We start from the raw sequence: 19,287 nt of genomic DNA, 5'->3' as shown, positions 1-19,287 counted from the left end.
GTAACTGATTCTTCACACATTTTTAACTCCAGCACAGATCCAAGGTACCCTCCTGCTTTCCCTGAGGTCTCAGATAATGTGATTTACCTTGCATTTGCTGCCAGCCGGCCCATGCGCAGACCCCTGCCATGGCCCACCTGGCATGCAGTAATTCATTAAGCACCAGTAATTATATCATGTGCCCAAATCCTGAGGTCACAGCCCTACATGTGTAACTTGAGCTTTTGTACAGAACAACAGATGGTTTCAGCAGCCTTGTGCAAGAGGTGTTGAAAGATGAAGATACCCCACCTCCGCCTCCTCTCCCAGCCAAAAATGCCAATAGTTGCTGTCAGCAGACTTCAAGGAAATGCTCAAACACCTGTATAAAATTCCATTGTATGTACACAATTAGGAATTTTGGGTTTAGTCCCCAGGGTACCCTAAGCAGTATGGAGATACAGCTATGTCCCTGGGACATGCAGCCAGCAGATATCAGAAGGTCAGTCGATTCCTCCTGGGAGAGCTCTGGCCAGGACAGCAGCTGCCTGTTCTAGCTGTTATCTTCTCAGGCAAAATGCCTGGCCTTGTGTCCCATATCTCTCCTCATTCCAGTGTTGCTATTTTTGTGACCCTACTGTCTTGAAATCACTGCTTCCAGCTATAGAGAAGGAGCAGGTGGCACCAAGTACTATTTCACCTGGGAAATGGTGTCTTTTCCCATTCTCTGGCACAAGTGTTGAGATCACCTGTTCCACTCCTGGCCCTGAATTTATCCTCAGAAAACCAGCTTGGTGACTTCTTTCAATGCTAATATCAGTGTTTATAGCATAGATTGTGTGCCTTTGGGCAAACTGAAATTAGTGAGACCTGTGTGAGTTTCAGACTGTTGGTCTGTCCAGCCCCTCCAAGGCAACGGAGTTCAGTGGTGGTCCTGTTACTCCCACGAGGTGCAGAGGTTGCACCAGTATACTGCTTTGTGAGGAATCCTGTGCTGACCTGCCCATATTTTTCTGCCTCTGATCCCACTCTGTTGTGGTATTTTAGACTTTTCTCTTGTCATAACTGGAGTTTCTGGTTGTTCCCATCATCACTAGCCTGCGTGACCTCCATCACATGCTGTATTCCTGCCCTGGCAATGGTAATAGACATGCACCTCTCTCCTGCGTCTCTCTGTCTTCAGGACTGCAAGATTTTCTTTGTAGAGTTAGTTCAAACCACAAATGCTCCAGTGCTTTCTGCAACTTCTTGTTTTCTGTCTCTGAAACTACAGCCCACGTTCATTTTTTGCAAGTCCCCATTAGAACTGGTAAAGTGTTTCCTTCCTTCGTGCTGAATCTTAGTCATTTAGTGCCTCACAGTAGCAAAGCTGTGGCTGCCTTGTCCCAGCACAGCTCAGCTGGAGCCCAAGCAGATGTCCACACTGGAAGGCACAGCCCACCAGCATGCACAGAGCTGCTGCCCAGCACGGGCAAGGGTCCTGCCTGCCTTGGCTGCAGGGTACGAGCTCCCCAGCTCCCTCCCTCTGCCATGCTACCAGCAGCATCAGAAGGGGTGGAAGGAGGGTGGCAGGTCCTGTTCAGGTGCTGCTGACTTGGGGAAAAGTGGCTGTCAGGCAGTGTTGGGACTCCTGCTGTGTGGGGAGACTCACAGGAGCTGTCAGGGTTGCTCTGCAGTGGGATTGGTGTGCCCAGGTCAGCTCTGCTCTGCAAACCCTCAGACAGCTCAGAGAAATGGGTTGCTGCCCAGAGTGTGCAGAATGCATGCTTGGCAGAGGGAGCTGGGTAGGTGGAATTTTTTCAATTTTTCAATCCTCCCTGGATGGAGAAAGGAGAGCCAAGGCCAACACCCCAGTGTTCACATGCTCTAACCAAAGCTCTCCCTACTCCATAAGTGGACTGGCTAAATTCTGAAAACAGGACTGTGTGAGGAAATAAGAAGTATCTTAAAAATACGAGAGTAAGATTTATTGATAATTTCTGTTAAAGCTACCCACAAATCAAATCTAAAAATTTCTTCAAGGATGAGCAGGGGTAATTATCTTCAAAGCTGATCTTATTTGAAAGATCTCACATGGAAGCACCATGCCACATGGGACAGTGTGGTGATGCAACTATCACAGTCATGGACACTCCACAGTGTATAGAGCAATGTGAGAGCCAGCCTTCCATAACTCCTGACACCTAAAATATAAGTGTTTGTGTCAGACATTTGTTACACCTACCTAGTTCCCTTACATTCTGAGGAGAGTGATCAGCACCTCCAGACAGTGATTCTTCTGATCTGCTGACAGTAACAAAATTAGAGAAGACAAATTTTACCTTTACAGGCCCTATGGTGTCTCACTGTATAAATACATGCTATATAGACTGCAGGGGTTCACTCTTTTGGGCAAATAGTGATGTTGCTGCAGAAAGCTTCTCAGTAATGAAGGAAGGAATAACCAAGTTTTAATCTTGTTTTAAAGAGAAATTGACCCTGTAGTGGCAGCAATCAGGGATGGAGATGAAAAAGCAGTATTCAACATGATGAAATCAGGAAAAAACCTTTCTGTACCTAATAAGGATGGCTGGATACCCCTCCATGAAGCTGCATACTATGGCCAAGTGGGCTGCCTGAGCCTGTTGCAAAAAGGTCAGTGAAGTTAAAACTAACTAATTACAACAGGGAAAAGAAGAACATGAATAAACTAAAAGGCCAAATTATCAGTATTTCAATCCTAGCCTGGGGCTGTATATGAAGCTTCTTTCCAATCTCCCTGCCTAGATACTAATTTCATCTTCTCTTGGAAAGTAGGTTTCCAGACTGAAGCCTCTAAAAGTTAGGATAGTTGGGAGAAAGTGATATGAGATAGATTCTGCCAAGCCCTGCATTTCTCATGCAGCCTTGAAGCTGAGCTCTCTCCTGCTATGAGCTGCTTGGCTGCTGCAAGCTGTCAGAAATAACCCCCTTTTCCCCTGGGGGGAGATCCAACCCGGCATCTCTTTGCTGGTGCTTGAAGTTAATTGCTGTAGTTTGTTTTCAAACTTCAGGTGAAGAACAGTTGCTCAACAACTTTTTGCATGACTAGTGGCCAAAGCTGGACATTTTAATTTAAACTGAAGACAGGTTTCGATACTCAACCTGAGTTATAGTAACATTATATTAGTATACATTATATATATATACATTAGTGTGTATATTGTACTATATCCATTAGTATATTCCTAAATTACACTGCTTATGGAAATGAATAAACTAAAAATATGTAAAGTAAAGTAAAAACTGAAACCCTCAAGGACTTAGAAGGGTGGTGGTGCTGCAGATCCTTTGCACTGCATGCCACAGTGACTCTGGGCTCCCCGTTCCTCCCCAGCGTACCCAGGCACCATCGACCAGCGCACCCTCAATGAGGAGACAGCTCTGTACCTGGCCACCAGCCGGGGCAACCTGGACTGCCTGCTCACCCTGCTGCAGGCTGGGGCTGAGCCCGACATCTCCAACAAGGCCAGAGAAACGCCGCTCTACAAAGGTGAGGAGCTGCTCTCACAGAGGTGCCGAGCTCTGCTGGCACCACCAAGGCAGAACTGCAGGATCTCTTGTGATGGGGTGCTGAAAGTCAGTGATGAGCTCTTGTTTTCTGCTTCCCTGTGGTAGTCCTCTATCTCCTGTGCCTGACCTGCCATGCCATGGCCCTTTATCTCATCCTGTCTCTGTAGACAGAAATAGCAGCTGTCCTGCAGGCTGTGATGGGGTGCTGAGAGTGAGGGACATTCTCAGTGGGGCCCTAAGCACAGCAATGTCCCAAACTTTCAGCAAGCTGTCCAGTGAAGGGCTATGTATGCTCTGCTGAACAGTAGGACCTAAATAGCTGTTAGATGTACAAGAGATGGGCAATGTGGGGAGGATTACACACACAGTAACTGTAGACATGCCAGTGATTCATATACCGTGGGGGTCAGGCCAGGCTGCGTGATATAGGAGAGTCATAAAGTTATAAACAATTCAGTGAGGTAGATAAAGTGTTTAACACAGACATATTACTTTGCTGCTGGTTGGAAAGAACACTTTCTTCTTTTAGCAGACTAGCAATATATCCATGATATCACAAACACTCAGAGGAGACCTCTCACACCTTCATGTCTCCTTTGCTCACTCTAAAACATTTAAACATATATTACAGGTTAAAACAGCAATCTTGCCTCCTGCTTTGGATGCCTAGCATTACATCTGCTTTTAAAATGCTTTTGTTTTAAGGGAAAGGCTGTTCAGCTGTGCATTAAAGACACAGTAATGACTGTAGTAGTAGTAGTAGTAGTAGTAGCAGTAGTAGTAGTGCTCATAGTAATAATAATCACAATGACAATGATATGAAAACACCCTTTAGCCAGAGAACTGTTACTAAGAATGGGCTAGCCTTGATGCAGTATCTTCTACACTATCCTCCAAGAACAACAAAAAAGAGTTAAAAAGACTGCCATAACAAAATAGTCATCATATAATATGTAAGCAAATGAAATCATATGTAAGCAAATTAAACTCTGCAGAGCTATGGATTGATAATTAGAGAAATGTCTAATTACATAGTTGCTTTCAGTATATGAGTGACACCTGTTTATGGGGGAGAACACTATGGAGCTATTGCTAAGATGAATCAGAACTAAAAGGCGGGACCTCTGTGAGAAAAAGACACTATTATTTCAAGGAAAAAACTGATTGCTATGAAATATGCTTCTCTTCTGTACACTTTACAACAGATGCTAACTGGGGTTTTTCCATGTAGCTACCCCTATGTACCTTTAGGTTGGAGTCCTGCCATTAAGGTGCAAGGGAGGCCCCAAGATTTGGGATTCAAAAAGCTATGGGCAATTGGTAGAATAAAAATCAACAAAATTATATTAATTATTAAGAAACTATATTTAGTTCAGGACGGTCCTGAGCTATAAATTGAGAAAGTGCTACTGACTCACACAACTGTTGGTTTGAGCTTTCTGTATTTTCTTGTCTACATAGAGCTTTATCTGCAGTCCATGGCAGTAAGAGAAAGAGTCCGTTTGCACAGAATTTGGAAAGAAAGTGTTCAGGTCATGTGATTTCTCTAAGATATTTGTTCTTCATAAATTACTTCCTGCACCTTATCACCCCACTGTGTCCCTGGGGTTTCCTGTGGGTACAAAGGAGCTGGGCTGGATTCCCCCAGTACCAGACTTGACACAAGCCCTGCACAGGACACTTAGCCAGGTCCAGTTGAAGACTGGCTTCTCTGTCACATCCTTTCTGAGCCTCAGACAATGTCACTTGGCAGCAGCCTTTGCTCTCGTGTAGACCTAAATGGATCGTTGGTCTTACTGTGGCCCACTTGTATGATACTGCCTGGGGCTGCATGAAACAGATAGGCAACACGCAGAGTATTTTCAAAAGCCTGTCCTACTGTCTTTCCTTTTTTTCTAAAACAGCTTGTGAGCGCAAGAATGCGGAGGCTGCAAGACTGCTGGTGCAGTTCAATGCAGATACCAACCATCGCTGCAATCGGGGATGGACCGCGCTCCACGAGGCTGTCTCCCGAAACGACCTGGAGATCATGGACATCCTGGTGAAAGGGGGTGCCAAGATTGAGTCAGCAAATGCCTACGGGATCACTTCCTTATTTGTGGCAGCTGAGAGTGGGCAGTTGGAAGCTTTGAGATACCTTGCAAGATGTGGTGAGTGCAGCTTACACACATCTATTCATTTAATTCTTAATAATTCAGAGTTTCCCAGTAATTCTCCCTGGCTCCGTTTTTCTGTCTCTGGAGGCCAGGCCTAGCCTGCAGAGGCACTAAGACCCTGCTGCTCCTGGTGGAACCGGGTAGGGTCTTTCACAGAGCATGGTCTAGGCACATGTGCCTCTTCAGCATTCATTCATGGTCACCTACTTTGAGAAGTCATGTGGTGCTGTCTGACTGCATTTCCTAACAGCTTTCTAAACCCATACTGCTGCACACATATAGCCCAAAATCCAGTCAGTCATAAAAGGCAGCTGCAGGTGGTAATAGAGGGCAGAAGTTGAACTTCAGCCAACCCCATCTGCTCACGAACATGTGCAGTGATGGGCAAGGTTAGCTGTCCTCATAATGTATTGATAAAATACTACTGTCGAGTTTATGGGTTTATATCAAATAGAAGCAGACTCACTCTCCCTATGTGTAAATGTTCAAACATATAAACAGAGTGAATTTTAATCTAATTTACTAAACCAGTCATGTAAAACAGCTTTACAATAAGCACAATAACTTCACTACTATTCTGAAGCATATTTTATTTTCACAATGGACTATTATCTTCAATGAAGGTAAGACTTGGGTCTTGCACTTGCAAAACAAGAGTTTACCAGTAATGAAGATAAGAAAAACTTTTGAAAAAATTAGTATGATTAAGAAAGATATGAGAATTGGGAAACAAAAATTGTGCTCTGCTGCCCAGCTAGTCTTGTCAGAGAGTTTTGTATGACCAGTTAGTCCATAATGATGCCTATGACTTAAGAAACTAAGCCAGAATGTGATTTGTGTTTCAAATTAGATAGATAGTACGATTTCCTTAAAGTTCAATTTTGAGAAAAATACACCAAAAAAAAAAATCCAATAAAACTGTCCAATTTTTTCAAGCTCTTCAAGCCCTGAAAAGCTCTTCTGAGCATCCCAGAAATTATATCATTCATTGTTTATGATGAACAATTTTCATCATAAAAAGGGTTTCTTTCTCATTAGGAATGTAGTTCCTGTGTTATGTTTTGTCACTGTAATTCTCCTGTTGTTTCCAGCTACAACATCTTCAAAGAGCCAAACACAACACAGATGTTTCAGCTTAGGGTGAGAGCCCAGGGAAATGTTCTCATTGGCAGGGAGTTTTCATGATCAAACAGAAGACTGATCAGTTTCTTTATTGGAGTTTAGAAGCAAAACTCCAGTGAACTGTCATTCCCATTTAGGATACACATAGAGCAGCCTTCCTGAGAACACCATGGTTCTGTACATGACAGCCAAAATTCAGGCTTAAGGGCCTTAAATATCTACAGCAGAAAAAGTTAGATTCCATATTGTTTATGGCAAAAAAGTATTGTCTTGGTTTATACTTGCATGCTATTTATTAAGCAAAGTACACATTAGAGCCCAAGAAAGAAATTACCAAATAGTCTAGTAGTTTGTTGGTAATATTCCTCTTTTTTGTAGTAAAACTTACCATTTGAAGCCTAACTCCAGCCCTCATGAGGTGAAGAGATATGGCCTAGGTGCTGAGTTTTGAAATACAATATTCATTGATTAAGGCTCTCCCAAATAAAACCTTAGAATTGTTGATCAGCACCATGCAGATGTCATTTTATAGAGTATTATTTTAGCCTGGATACATACTAAAATTAAAAAGAAGTATAAATACTATAAATCTGTGTAACACTTACAGTGTGACTATATAAAGTATAAATCATAAATATAAATAAATATGCAGTATAAATAGATATCCATAGAATTTTGGAGAGCACCTGTTGAGATAATCTAATCCAAACTCCTGCTCAGGAATAGTATATATACATAGTGTAAGCACATAAATATTAATGGAATTGCTGTGTTTGAAGGAAAGGCCATGCCATATAAAGAACAGCCCAATTTAAATTTTTTTTGACCTTTGAGCTGAATAGAGACTGGATTCATGACTGGGACGTAATAGTTGCCACCATGATAAACTGTCCCTCATAAAATTCCCATCATATTAGAGACCAATGTAAATCTATGATATAAAGGTGTATAACTGATATGACTGTGCCACCTGTGATATGACTGTTTTCACATCCCCATCCAGCACACTTCATAGCTCCAGTGGCATGGAAATATAAGTGTTCATTCAAAGTATGTTCCTCCCATCTCACTTTAACTTTCTGTTGCTAAAAGGGTTTCTTCCTTCCTAGGTGCTGATATAAACACACAAGCCAGTGATAACGCCTCTGCTCTTTATGAAGCCTGTAAAAATGGACATGTGCCCATTGTGGAGTTTCTTTTGTCCCAAGGAGCAGATGCTAACAAAGCCAATAAGGATGGCCTGTTACCTCTTCACATAGCAGCCAAAAAAGGGATTTGCGAGTAAGTTTTAGTTCGTTTCATGGTTTCATCTTTTAGATAAGAATCCAAAGTCCTTACAAAAAGGAAAATGGAATGTCCCAGAACCAATTCTGAGCAATGTGAGCAAGGCAGGTACCAGCTGAGAAGTGGGCTTTCTGCTTGCAGAGCTCAGGCTGGAGAGTGTGTTTGGAGGTTGGGATGGGATGGGGTGAGCAGGAATGTGGGGTGAAAGATTCCTTTAATTTTACCAAGGCATCATCTATTACAGCTAAATAATATCATATATCTTGGAAGTGGATTGAACTGAAGTCCTCAAAATATTCTTAAATATTTATTATTTATTATAATATAATATTTATTATTTATTATAATAGAAAAAGTATTGGTGGGGAGTGTTAGTCCTTAATAGCATTTGCAGCATGGTTTGCAATACTTTTCCTACATGGGCCCATTGTGATTCTTCTGCACAAGCAGAAGATGCTGGATTCTTCTCTGGTGTGTTCAGGTTTTAATAACAATAATTCAGTTGCTGACAGTAGGAAGTGGTTAAGTGAATCTCTAGGGCATTAGTAGGAGATTGTCACTAGAATATAGTGTCCAGTTCTGATATCCTTCCTTTCAGAAACCTTTCAGGAAATTGTAAAGGCTTCAGAAAAGAAGGACAAGAATTTCTCATGGTCTGGAAAATATATTTTATTAGTGAATGATCAAATAACTCCTATTTGTAACAGACAAATTCATAAAAAGACCCACTGCTTTCTTTCTGAAATTAAATGTGTTTGGGACAGAGATGAGTGTATTTTTTAAACAGGAAGACAAGTAACTAGTGGAAAAAATAAGTAGAAATTAGGTAGAATTACCAATCCTCTGAAACAGAGATTTTTCTAGGAAAGTAATAAACTATATCCTATGATAAAGAATATCAATTTAGAAGATGCTGTCTGGGGATGGGATGTTGCACTGTCATGTAAGTAGTAACCTGGGACATTGCAGCATGCTTCTGAGCCTGAACTCCATAGCATTTACTTCTGATCCTAGAGCAAGTTTTAGTTCCTGCTTTTAATCCCTCACTGCTAGAAGAGTAAGTGACCCACAGCTAAGTTTTTATTGCAGTAACAGATCCCTGTAGTGACTGTAGAGGACTCTTCTGACTATCACAGTTTCTACCAAAATATTTCTACAACAGGCAAATGAGAGTGTCTGTCCAACTGCAGTGCCTGTTTCTGGACAGGACAGCTGTATTTGCAGAGAACTGCTCCAGTGGATTCCTACATATTTCACAGTATCTGAGGAATAAGAGCTTTTAACATCACTACACCTTCCCAAAATGTTTTTCATTCTAGAATTTAGATTTGTTTTGCAATGCAAATTAAGCTTCTTAAACCACTTTGATAGACCTGAGGATATTAATATTGGTTGGAGTAGGCCTGGTTCCTTGTGCAAGCTGTGTATTCTAGAGGGCAGCTCAGTGTCAACTTATGTAACAGGTTTGTACACTTACATCATGTACATGAACACACTGCACTGACTAACACGTGCATGATTCAAAATTTTCTCCAAGGTTTGAGTTATAAAGTCATTTTCAAGTATGAGAGACAGAACTCAGCTTCAGTTGTTCACTTTCTAAAAAGTTTATCTGAAAGTACAGTAAGTTGATCTGAAATATAAAGAGTATGGGCAAGCTCTCTTTTCCTCCCCTCAGTAGTTTCACACTCTGACCTGAAAAGAATTTACATGGAAATTCCACAACTTAAGTTCACCCTGGGTTATGGAAGGAAGGGCCTAAATCAGGGCTCATATCAATTATTCCCAACAACCAGCAGCATAAATGAGACCAGAATTTAGTTCAAACTCTGCCTTCTTTCACTTGTAAAAGACCGAGCACAAATTTTATGCATAACTGCTGCAAACTAAGTAGAAAAGAAAGACAAAAGAAAAATATATTGTCTTATAAATATTTATCTAAATGACAAAACTTTAGCCTGTTTGGCTGATCATTCTTAATTCCTCTGGTATTCAGTAAAATAACACCCTTCATGATGACCTCTGTATTCCTGCAGATTTAGTACGTAATTCTACAGGAATTCCACACTTCAACTTTTTGCCAGAGCACGAAGGCTCCCTACCATCAAAAAGCCAAGAATGTGGTCCCAGGGCTCAACTATCAACTCTTGTTGCTTGGTGTTTGTTTATTTTAAATGACACCTTGTCAATTCTGACCTGAAATTCATAAGGGTCATCTCATAAGCTGCAAGCAGTCATTTAACTCTTTCCCCCTTAGAACTGAGATGTTGAAAAGGGAAGACTTCATGAAGTGGGGGCAGATTTATTAAGTAAATACAAGTCTGTAAACTCTTGGCATGCTCACACTAAGGATGCTCTGCCTTCTCCTCCATATAACCTCTAACAAATAGAAAACACAGAAGCAGGTGTCAGGGATTAGGGAAATCTTGGCACTATTTCAAAACTGTACATGCAGCTCATCCCTGTGACAGACATGGGATGTGGTCTGACTTGTCTGGCCTAGGCTGCCTTCACTTGAGTTGCATTCTCCCTCTAGAGAAACAGGAAATGCTCCAGAGGCACCATATTACTGAACTGACCCACTTTGGAGGGTGAGAAAGAGAGGTTCAAGCTACACAATTAAACTGGTAACAATTTGATGCTTCCTGCTTTTCACACCAAAATAAATGTGGGCTACAGGGACTGTACTGAGCTCTAGGACACTGCAGCATTTGGATGCAGAGCCTCAGCATGTCACCCATGCAGTGAGGTCCAGGTTCCCCTCGCAGACAGAAATGATCCAGTGCCTCTTTAAGTCAGATGTGAAGAGCTGGCTGAAGCACATATGCTGGAGGGAAAGAACAAAACAGACCCTTAAATCTTCAAAACATTTGATCATGGGATGAGTAATGCTGGTACTTGGCGCAGTGTCCTCACAGTGCTCTGTGCCCTTTTTGTTATTAGGCTCTTACAGAACATTTGCTGAGGGTGGGAAGTTGCCAGCTCACCAGCACCCAAACCTCCTGCTCCCTGGCAAGTGTCACAGTGCTGGAAAATTAGTGTGACTGCGTGAAGAAAAAAAATAAGTGCTTAATTTCCCAAGATATTTACATAATTTAAAAGCCTTTTTGTTTAAAAATGAGATGTAGAGTAACTTGGAGACATCAACAGTACCTCACGTAAATAGGAACATAATCCTGTAAAATTATATCTTCAACCCTTATTTCAGCTCCTGGGAGCGTTGGAGGCTCAGTGTTTCACAGGATCACAAGATCATCACAGACAAAGGTTTTACTGGCTTAGCTCATTATGCAAATATATGTTTGAGGGCCCAGTGTTGGGACCAGCTATTGCAGTCAAGCTGAAGATATGCAGCATTTTAAAGGAGGCACACTACTTGGTAGGAAAGTGAGCTTTGCATGTTTGTCTGTCACGAGAGCTGATGACTGCTGGGTAGAGTAGTCTGCATGGGAGGAAAGGAGGTGGAGAAGGTGTGCTTGGCTTCCCAGCTCACACAAGTTCCTATTTAAGATATCCCTCTCTACACAGATATTATGCCCACAGATATTGTGGGCAACTCCTGACACAGCAGGCAGACTCAGGTTGGATGAGCTGTAGGCTCTTTCTAAAAGTAAGTTTCCTTGAGGTGACTTGTCTATTTCTACAGAATCATCCTAGAGCCTTGGCTACATTACCCAACTTTATAAGCAGGAAATGAAGGTTTAACCCATAAACCTTCATTGGTTTATGGGTTAAACCAACTTTATAAGCAGGAAATGAAGGTTGGTCATGCAGCTCCATTGACACCCGTGCAGACATAAAAGTGATCATGGGTTTGTGACTGCAGGGCTCCTGTGCATCATATATTTGAAATTCATATTAAATATTAGAGCAGCTTGATTTATGTTGGTTTGTTTGAGACCACATCACACTTTCCAACAGCAATCCCTCATTACTGGGGTTTAGGACTTGGCTACACACATTCTCTCCCTCAGCTGAAACATGGAAACCAGCCTGGAAAATATTTTTACTTCTTTTTCTCCCTTTTACTAATTGTCTTTTTGGCTCCCTGTGATCTGGGATGGACATTGATAGCCCCATGAACTTGCTATATCCAAAAGCTGCACTGTGAAGGCCTACAGGATAAGGACCAATGCAGGGTAATAACTGAATTGTAAAATCTAATAGGGAAGGCCTGGGAACCAAATCTGTTGTTTATCCTAGCTCAGTCCTCTAGACATGGGGTTTCACCTCCTGTCTGGTGTCAAGCCTGTTACTGTGGCTGTGACCCACAAAACCTGCCAGCACTTTGTGTTGGCACCCTTCTCTGCTGAGCAGTAAAGCAAAACCTGAGAAGGGGAGATGCATTCTCTCTGCTGGCACCTCAGGCTGGAGACTGTGCACCTTTTCCTCCAGTCCTACCCTCAGCATTATGATGAAGGTGCAGAATGTCTGGTAGCTCCTGGCTGGTCGTCTGCCATTTGGGCTGTGGAACCTAAGTTACAACAGGGTGGCTGAGTGCCAGCATGTCATCTCTTCCATTGCAACTGTCCCTGTAGCTGCCATTACATCACAGAAACTGGGTAATAATCTCAAAAAATGTGTTCCTTCATGAAAGGGGAAGGTCAAACAACTCATATTTTTTGCAAGGTCAGTGCACAGGGAGTTGCTGACAGGTTTGAGGTTTGCAGTCTGGTTTCTATGAGTTGTTCCCGAGTTAGTGGGCTCTGCTGTGGGGGTACAATCATAAAGCTATGAATAAAGCTTGCTGCAGGTTTGTAGATCCCCTAGAGCTCACTGCTGCTCACTGAGTCTCCTCCTGGCAGGATTGTGTCCATGCTGATCCCCGTGACCAGCCGCACCCGTGTCAAGCGCAGCGGCATCAGCCCCCTGCACTTGGCGGCCGAGCGCAACAACGACGAGATCCTGGAAGAGCTGATCGAAGCTGGCTACGAGGTCAACACCGCCCTCTCTGATGAACGCTCCTGCCTCTACGAGGACAGACGCACCACCCCACTCTATTTTGCTGTTTTTAACAACAATATCTACGCCACAGAGCTGCTGCTGCAAGCTGGAGCCAACCCCAATGTTGACCTCATTAACCCGTTACTCATCTCCATCCGCCACGGCTGCCTGAAGACCATGAAACTGCTTCTTGACCATGGGGCAAACATTGATGCCTATATATCAAGTCATCCCACCACCTTTCCAGCTACCATCATGTTTTCAATGAAGTACCTTTCTGTGCTGAAGTACCTCCTGGATCTGGGCTGTGATGCAGGCTCCTGTTTTGAGTGTCAGTACGGAAATGGCCCACACCCTGCATTAAATTACAGGCGGGAAAGACTGAATGATCCTCAAGTGACCAGGGAGCCAGCTGTAGTACAGGTAAGCACTGCCCAGTCTACCTGCAGGACTTCTAAGGACATCTCCTACCAGTGGGTTCTAACAACATTAGTGTATTTTTTCTTCCAACTTTTTTGCAAGAGAAAATCATAAATAAAGTAGGGATTGCCAGCAAACATTCCAAGCTTGTGTCCAATGACTGCAGGAAGGTAGGGAACAGCCACTGTGGCCATAGCTTGAATTTACAGTGAATTGTAGCCATCCTGACAGTCTTAACGAGAGTTCTACAATGCTCTTTTCCTCTGGACCTGAGGTGCCAAAAGTGAGGCATATTTTCTTGACAAACATATGGATGATAACATATGGGAGGTAGAAACCTTATTTTTTAACTTGCCCTGTAGGATTTGTTTTGTCTGATACAGAATGTTAGCTACTGGTTACATGAAAACAGTCTAGTGCTTCACTCTGTGAGGGTAAACCAGTGAATGTGAACAACTGCAATTTCTGAGTCTACTGGAAAAGCAGTCATGGAGAGAGAGCATAAATTATTACATTAGCTATGTGACTGAGTTATATTTGAAGATTTCACAAGAGATTAGGAGATTTAGGTCTATGATTTAATATTTTTGAAGCCATTTACAGGCTTTAGATATCTACATTTTATACAAGTATCTTTGCAGTCCTTTCTAAAATGCAGCTGGTCTTAGCTTCCATTGAGCTGGAATGGGACTCTCAATCCCTTAAAGGACTTTGCAGAATTTCATATTATACTTTTTTTTCTGATTTCTGTATCTCCTCTCCTTCCAATGTATCTCAAAATCTAATGCTCCACTCAAAATTTGCTGTCCTTCAACATGCTACTCAAAAATGAAATCTCAACATGGCAGTTTTTTTATTTTGCAAAAAATTGAGGACAAAATCAATCAGCTTCTATCTAGTGTAAGTGCAGCTTTGAGGGATTCAGCAGAATCCCAAAGGTATGGTTACCAATATATGTTCTTTTATGGTGTAAAGAATCAAGGAAAACATTAAATGATCCTAGGAAATCTTGACCTTTTTATCAGTCCTGTCTTCTAAAAGACTTTACTCTCAGTTAACATATCTGGGGAAAAAAGCCAATTGAAAAGAAAATCTTATGGAGAGAATTTTAGGAGTCCATCACAGTCCATCACTCTCTTCTCCTAAAGAGGACTTTATCCTCAAGAGTCTTTTGTCACAACAAAATTCCTCCAGTATACCATATTTTTTGTCAAAGAAAATTTATAAAATACATCATCTCTAGTTCTTGATCTGTGATATGGTAGCACACTGAGTGAACAGAGAGATGGAATTCCAAGAAAAGTAATCAGGGTTTGTCTGTAGCCCTCTATGGTATCCTAGCCACTCAAAACCAGTTCCTTCTGGATCTCACCTGAAACAATTGCCTAAGAAAATATTAGGTCACTCACAAAGAGTCATTGCCTCAAAGGTCACATCGTATGAGGCAGAGAAAGAAAAAATTGTATAAAAATTTATGTGTCCAGAGAGAAAGCAGTGAGGAGATATGCACACAGAAAAAAAAAAAAAAAAGTAATCCCTTCCCTCTAATATTGTTTTTTATTTGCTTTTACTGCTAGGGCTAGGATTTTGGCTAATAAAAGTGAGGTTCCTGTGGTAGCTTCATAATATGTAGTTATGATATGATTTATATTCTGAAATATGGAAGATCTTAGGAAACTACAGCCTTGTCCACACAAAGGATGTTCTTCTATTTCCTTGTGTAAGATTACGAAAGGATAGTAAATCTTAATTATTAGTCTTTATAAAGGCCACGAAGTACTGTAACTGGGTTTGGAAAATGCACAAATATAAATAATAAGTGATGCTACTAAATGAATGTGTCCTGGAGAAAGTGAACACAGAAGAATGGTCGCTGACCCTCTGCACACCTGGGGAGCTGCTGCTGATGCCGGGCAGTGGGGACGGAGGGCAGTGGCGTCCAGCCACGAGAGGGCATTCGGGTGTCTGCGAGAACGCAGCCCCAGAGCCGCCGGCCCCGCGCCGACCCCACCGCCTGCTGCTGCAGCTGGGCATTGCTCTTCTTTATTTTGCTACGCTCATTGTCCTGCAATGTGTTTTGAAACGTGCTCATTCCAGAAGATGTTTTTGTAAACCGAGTTTGTGGACAGGGAAGAGAGAAAAAGGCAGGCAGGGTGTCTGGTGGAGACAAGAAGAGAGCAAGATCCAGTGTTTTATGGCAGTCACTGCAAGGAGGTGATGTGCAGGTGCCTGGTCCGTGTCTCACACGGGTAACTGCATGGCAGTGACACAAACACTGCAGTGACAGCCAGACATACAAAACTGCACTCCCTATAAGCAGCCCAGGTAGGAAACCGGGTTGTCTGCTGCCATCCTTCTGACACTACTGTCTCTAATTGTCCTGGGAAACATTACATGGTGATGTTTGGTGAAAAGTAAGAGCCAGAAGAGTAGTAAACACCTCTGTGAAGGCTCTCACCTTGAACAAAATAACCTTATTTTCCACAGCTCTATTTTACTAGGTGAACTAATAACATTTTACTTCTGAATAAGAGTATCCACACAAGAGTTTAATGATTTCGAGTTAGGACTCATGCATGAATAATCAAATTTGATCTAGTTAAAGGAATTTAAACTGAGAGAGCTTTAAGCTAGTGCATTTCCTTTCCTGTTTGATGTGGGCTGAGAAGGTTTTTTCAGACAGGCTGAGTGACTAAGTTGATGGATGGTGCTTCAGCCACCAGCATTCAATAGGGTTCAGCCTTGTGCCTGAATTCTTATCCACACAGCATGATTTAATTCATGTTAAACTTCCTGACTGCTTGCATGCAGATTTTGTCCACAGATATCTTCACCATATGCAGAGCCCTAAGAGAGACAGATGAAACTGACTGGTATAATATACATATTTAGATTAAAGTGGGCAGATTTTTTTTAAAATGAGACTGCTGAAAGTCATGTTCTTAAATCTGTTCTTCAGTATCTCCATAAGAAGCCCTCAATGCAATGAATTTCAGTACTCTGCAGCTCACACTGGAGACAATAGAAAATTTGCATGATCCAGAACTGAGCAAGGAAGGCACCCTCTATAAGGCCAAGGATAGTTCTCACACGAGTGAGTAAAATGGCCAGGGATTCATCTGTGCAGAGATTTCTCCACACTTGTTTCTAGTAAGATGTTTGGTCCCCCAAGCTATAGATACAAGCAGGTCCACAGGAAGTAGGAGGTGCTGCATTCTTCTGAATCTCCCTCTTTCCCTAAGATTCCATTTTACCTCCCAGAGCCCCATCCAAGAGGGGAAAGGACCCATACTATGTCACAGGGCCCTAGACTGCATAGACCTTCCAGTAGCCCCTGACTAGCGTGGGGCAAAGTTGCTCTGCCCTTGCATTTCTGTGGAAGTAGGATCTTGGGACTTGCAAACAATTCAGCATTATTGCATGCTCCAGAGCTCCTGACTTTGCCAGGGATTTGTGTCATCCTATGATTGCAAAGAGGGGGTTCTGCCCTCAGCTGGAAAAGAACAGGCTTTAGTTGAAGTTTTCTGAAGGGAAACTGGTGATTGCACTCACAGCTGGTAGAAGGAGGGTACCATCAAAGCTATCAGGGCTATTGCAATTGCTGTTTCCACAAGTGCATTTATGTCCCACTGATGGTAGTCCATCTGTTTTGCCTTGAAGTTTTGTGAAATGGTGTCTACTCCAGAGATAAGTCGCTGGGCTGGGCCGATCATCGATGTTCTTCTGGATTATGTGGGAAATGTGCAGCTCTGTTCCCGGCTCAAGGAGCATATTGACAGCTATGAGGACTGGGCTGTCATTAAAGAAAAAGCAGGTATGATCTCCCAGAAGAGAATCCAGCACAAACAGTCCCACTGTTGGATTCAAAACCTCATTCACCATCTCCTCTTAGTATTCATCCCATAAACTTGAAATCCTTGAAAGGATTTCCCTTCTGTGACTGACCAGGTATGAGTGTCAGAAATTTCTGGTATGTCACTGGCCCTGTGGTGAGAAATGCACATCAGCCATCGATCTGACCCACTGGGAATGAGCACAGCAGTGCAGAAAGGCCCATTTGGATGTAGCTGGGGTTCAGTCAGATCAGGACAGGTGGGCAGCACAGCCATCTCCACAGCAGCCTAGCAGGCACCAGTGGCCTTTAAAGCCTTTATTAATATTCCACTCTCCTAATATCCTTTCCCTCAGGAAAAAGTCTTTCATAGATATTTTCAGAATCAGTTTTTTGGCACCAAGCTAAATTTGGTACCTATTGCGTTTATTTTCATTGGGAAGGCTAAACACTTTGAAGTAGCTTTTTAAAATCCTCCTAGAAAGCCCATTGCTATGGCTGAGATGGGTACAGCACCCCATCCTCCAGGCCCACATCCTTCCCCATGTCATGCCTCAGTATACATGTTTTGCCACCGGACATATTATCCCTTCATTACAGAAAAAAACCTTTTTTTCATTCTTCCTTCTCCCATTTTCCTCCTGATACTCCCCTGCCCAAGCTGAGCTCAAGTCCCTCAAGTTAAAACCCGTTCTGCTCATGTTTCTGACCCACCTGTCTTTCAGAACCTCCACGACCTCTTTCCCACCTTTGCCGCATCAAGGTCCGGAGCCTGGTTGGAAGGAACCGCATTAAACTCCTGGACACGCTGCCCCTCCCCGACAGACTGATCCGCTATCTACAGCACGACTACTCACAGTGACCCCCCAGCACACTGGATGTGCAGCAGCTTCCCAGCGTGGCACCCAGCGTCACCACTGTGGCACAGGTGCACAGCAGGGAGGATTTGCTGCTGGCTTGGTCAAGCACCCTCCCGTGACTAATCTGAGAGAAATGCGCTTTTGAAGCAGGAGTGAGAAGAAAACGGAGGAGACAGCTAACATAGGAGACTGCTGTTAGGTTTTTCAAGAGAAAACACATACAATTCACCTCACTTAGTCTGCAAAGAAGAAGAAATGAAAGCCAATACTTACAAATGACTAGTGCTGAAGCAAGTATCAGTGAGGAACTCAAAACTGTCCTGAAGCTGTGGTGGAGCTTAGCATCCTTGATGTGGTCACAATTCAGAACTTGTCAAGAATCAACGTGTTTGGGAAAGCAATCACATTACCTTCACTGACTGAGATTTTTATTTTAGTTTCTGTTCTATTGTTTGGATTTCTGCTAAGTGTGTTGGTTGCTAATTCTCTGATATTTTGATACCACCTTGCTAACACCTTTACTTCTTTTTTTGTACCTTTCTTATTAAGTACTTGATTTATGAACCTTCAAATCTCAGAACTCTTTAATAGACTAAAATCCAGAAATGCTGAATCCTTTAAAAGTCAAGGAAAGGTTTATTTAAGGAGGATGGAAGAATTATATTTGCACATAGTGAGCAGAGTTCATTCTGTATTATATTTGCAATAGGAAGTAAGTGAAATTTTGCTTGAGAGAATTTCCTAGACTAGGGATTTGAAAGCAACCCTTAGCTCTTTCAGGTTTTTTTGGTGTAAATTAGAAGTAGCTGCACTGTAAACAGTACGTTTATGCTTTCATGAAGCTGGTGTCAGAACAGAACAAAGCCCTAGAGGAGCAGGAACAGAGAGAGTGATATGAAGGAGAGAGGCAACATTGCTGAACCAACTTATTCTCTTCCTCCCCCAGAAGATCTTATCTCTATAAAACCCAGCTCTCCAACCTCCTTGGACCTCTGTGGCTGTAACAATACATGACTGAAAATAAGAGAAATTATTTGAAAATTATGGAATTCAAACTGCAAAATTTATGGAAATGAATACCCAGAATTAGGTTTCCAAATCCTTACTCAGATGCCTAAACAATGGCAAGTTGCTTGCACCAGGTGTTGTTCCACTTAAA

The 19,287-nt window shown here is 42.4% G+C and overlaps 1 protein-coding gene across 1 annotated transcript in view; it reads left to right on the top strand.

Moving 5' to 3' along the window:
* ASB2 (ankyrin repeat and SOCS box containing 2) overlaps positions 1–19,025 on the top strand; it is a 29,513-nt gene extending 10,488 nt beyond the window's left edge. Inside the window, exons 4-10 of the mRNA XM_054635709.2 lie at positions 2,447–2,613; positions 3,335–3,490; positions 5,415–5,660; positions 7,898–8,069; positions 12,878–13,439; positions 17,097–17,250; positions 17,994–19,025. Coding sequence (XP_054491684.1) covers positions 2,447–2,613; positions 3,335–3,490; positions 5,415–5,660; positions 7,898–8,069; positions 12,878–13,439; positions 17,097–17,250; positions 17,994–18,130 — 1,594 coding nt within the window. The 3' untranslated portion in view covers positions 18,131–19,025. The remainder of the gene's footprint in view (positions 1–2,446; positions 2,614–3,334; positions 3,491–5,414; positions 5,661–7,897; positions 8,070–12,877; positions 13,440–17,096; positions 17,251–17,993) is intronic.
* Positions 19,026–19,287: the final 262 nt, after the last annotated feature.

Source organism: Agelaius phoeniceus, chromosome 6 (genome assembly GCF_051311805.1).
Source record: "Agelaius phoeniceus isolate bAgePho1 chromosome 6, bAgePho1.hap1, whole genome shotgun sequence".
Lineage (NCBI taxonomy): Eukaryota > Metazoa > Chordata > Aves > Passeriformes > Icteridae > Agelaius > Agelaius phoeniceus.
The sequence above is the reverse complement of the archived record's forward strand: the minus strand, read 5'-3'. Positions and strand labels throughout refer to the sequence as shown.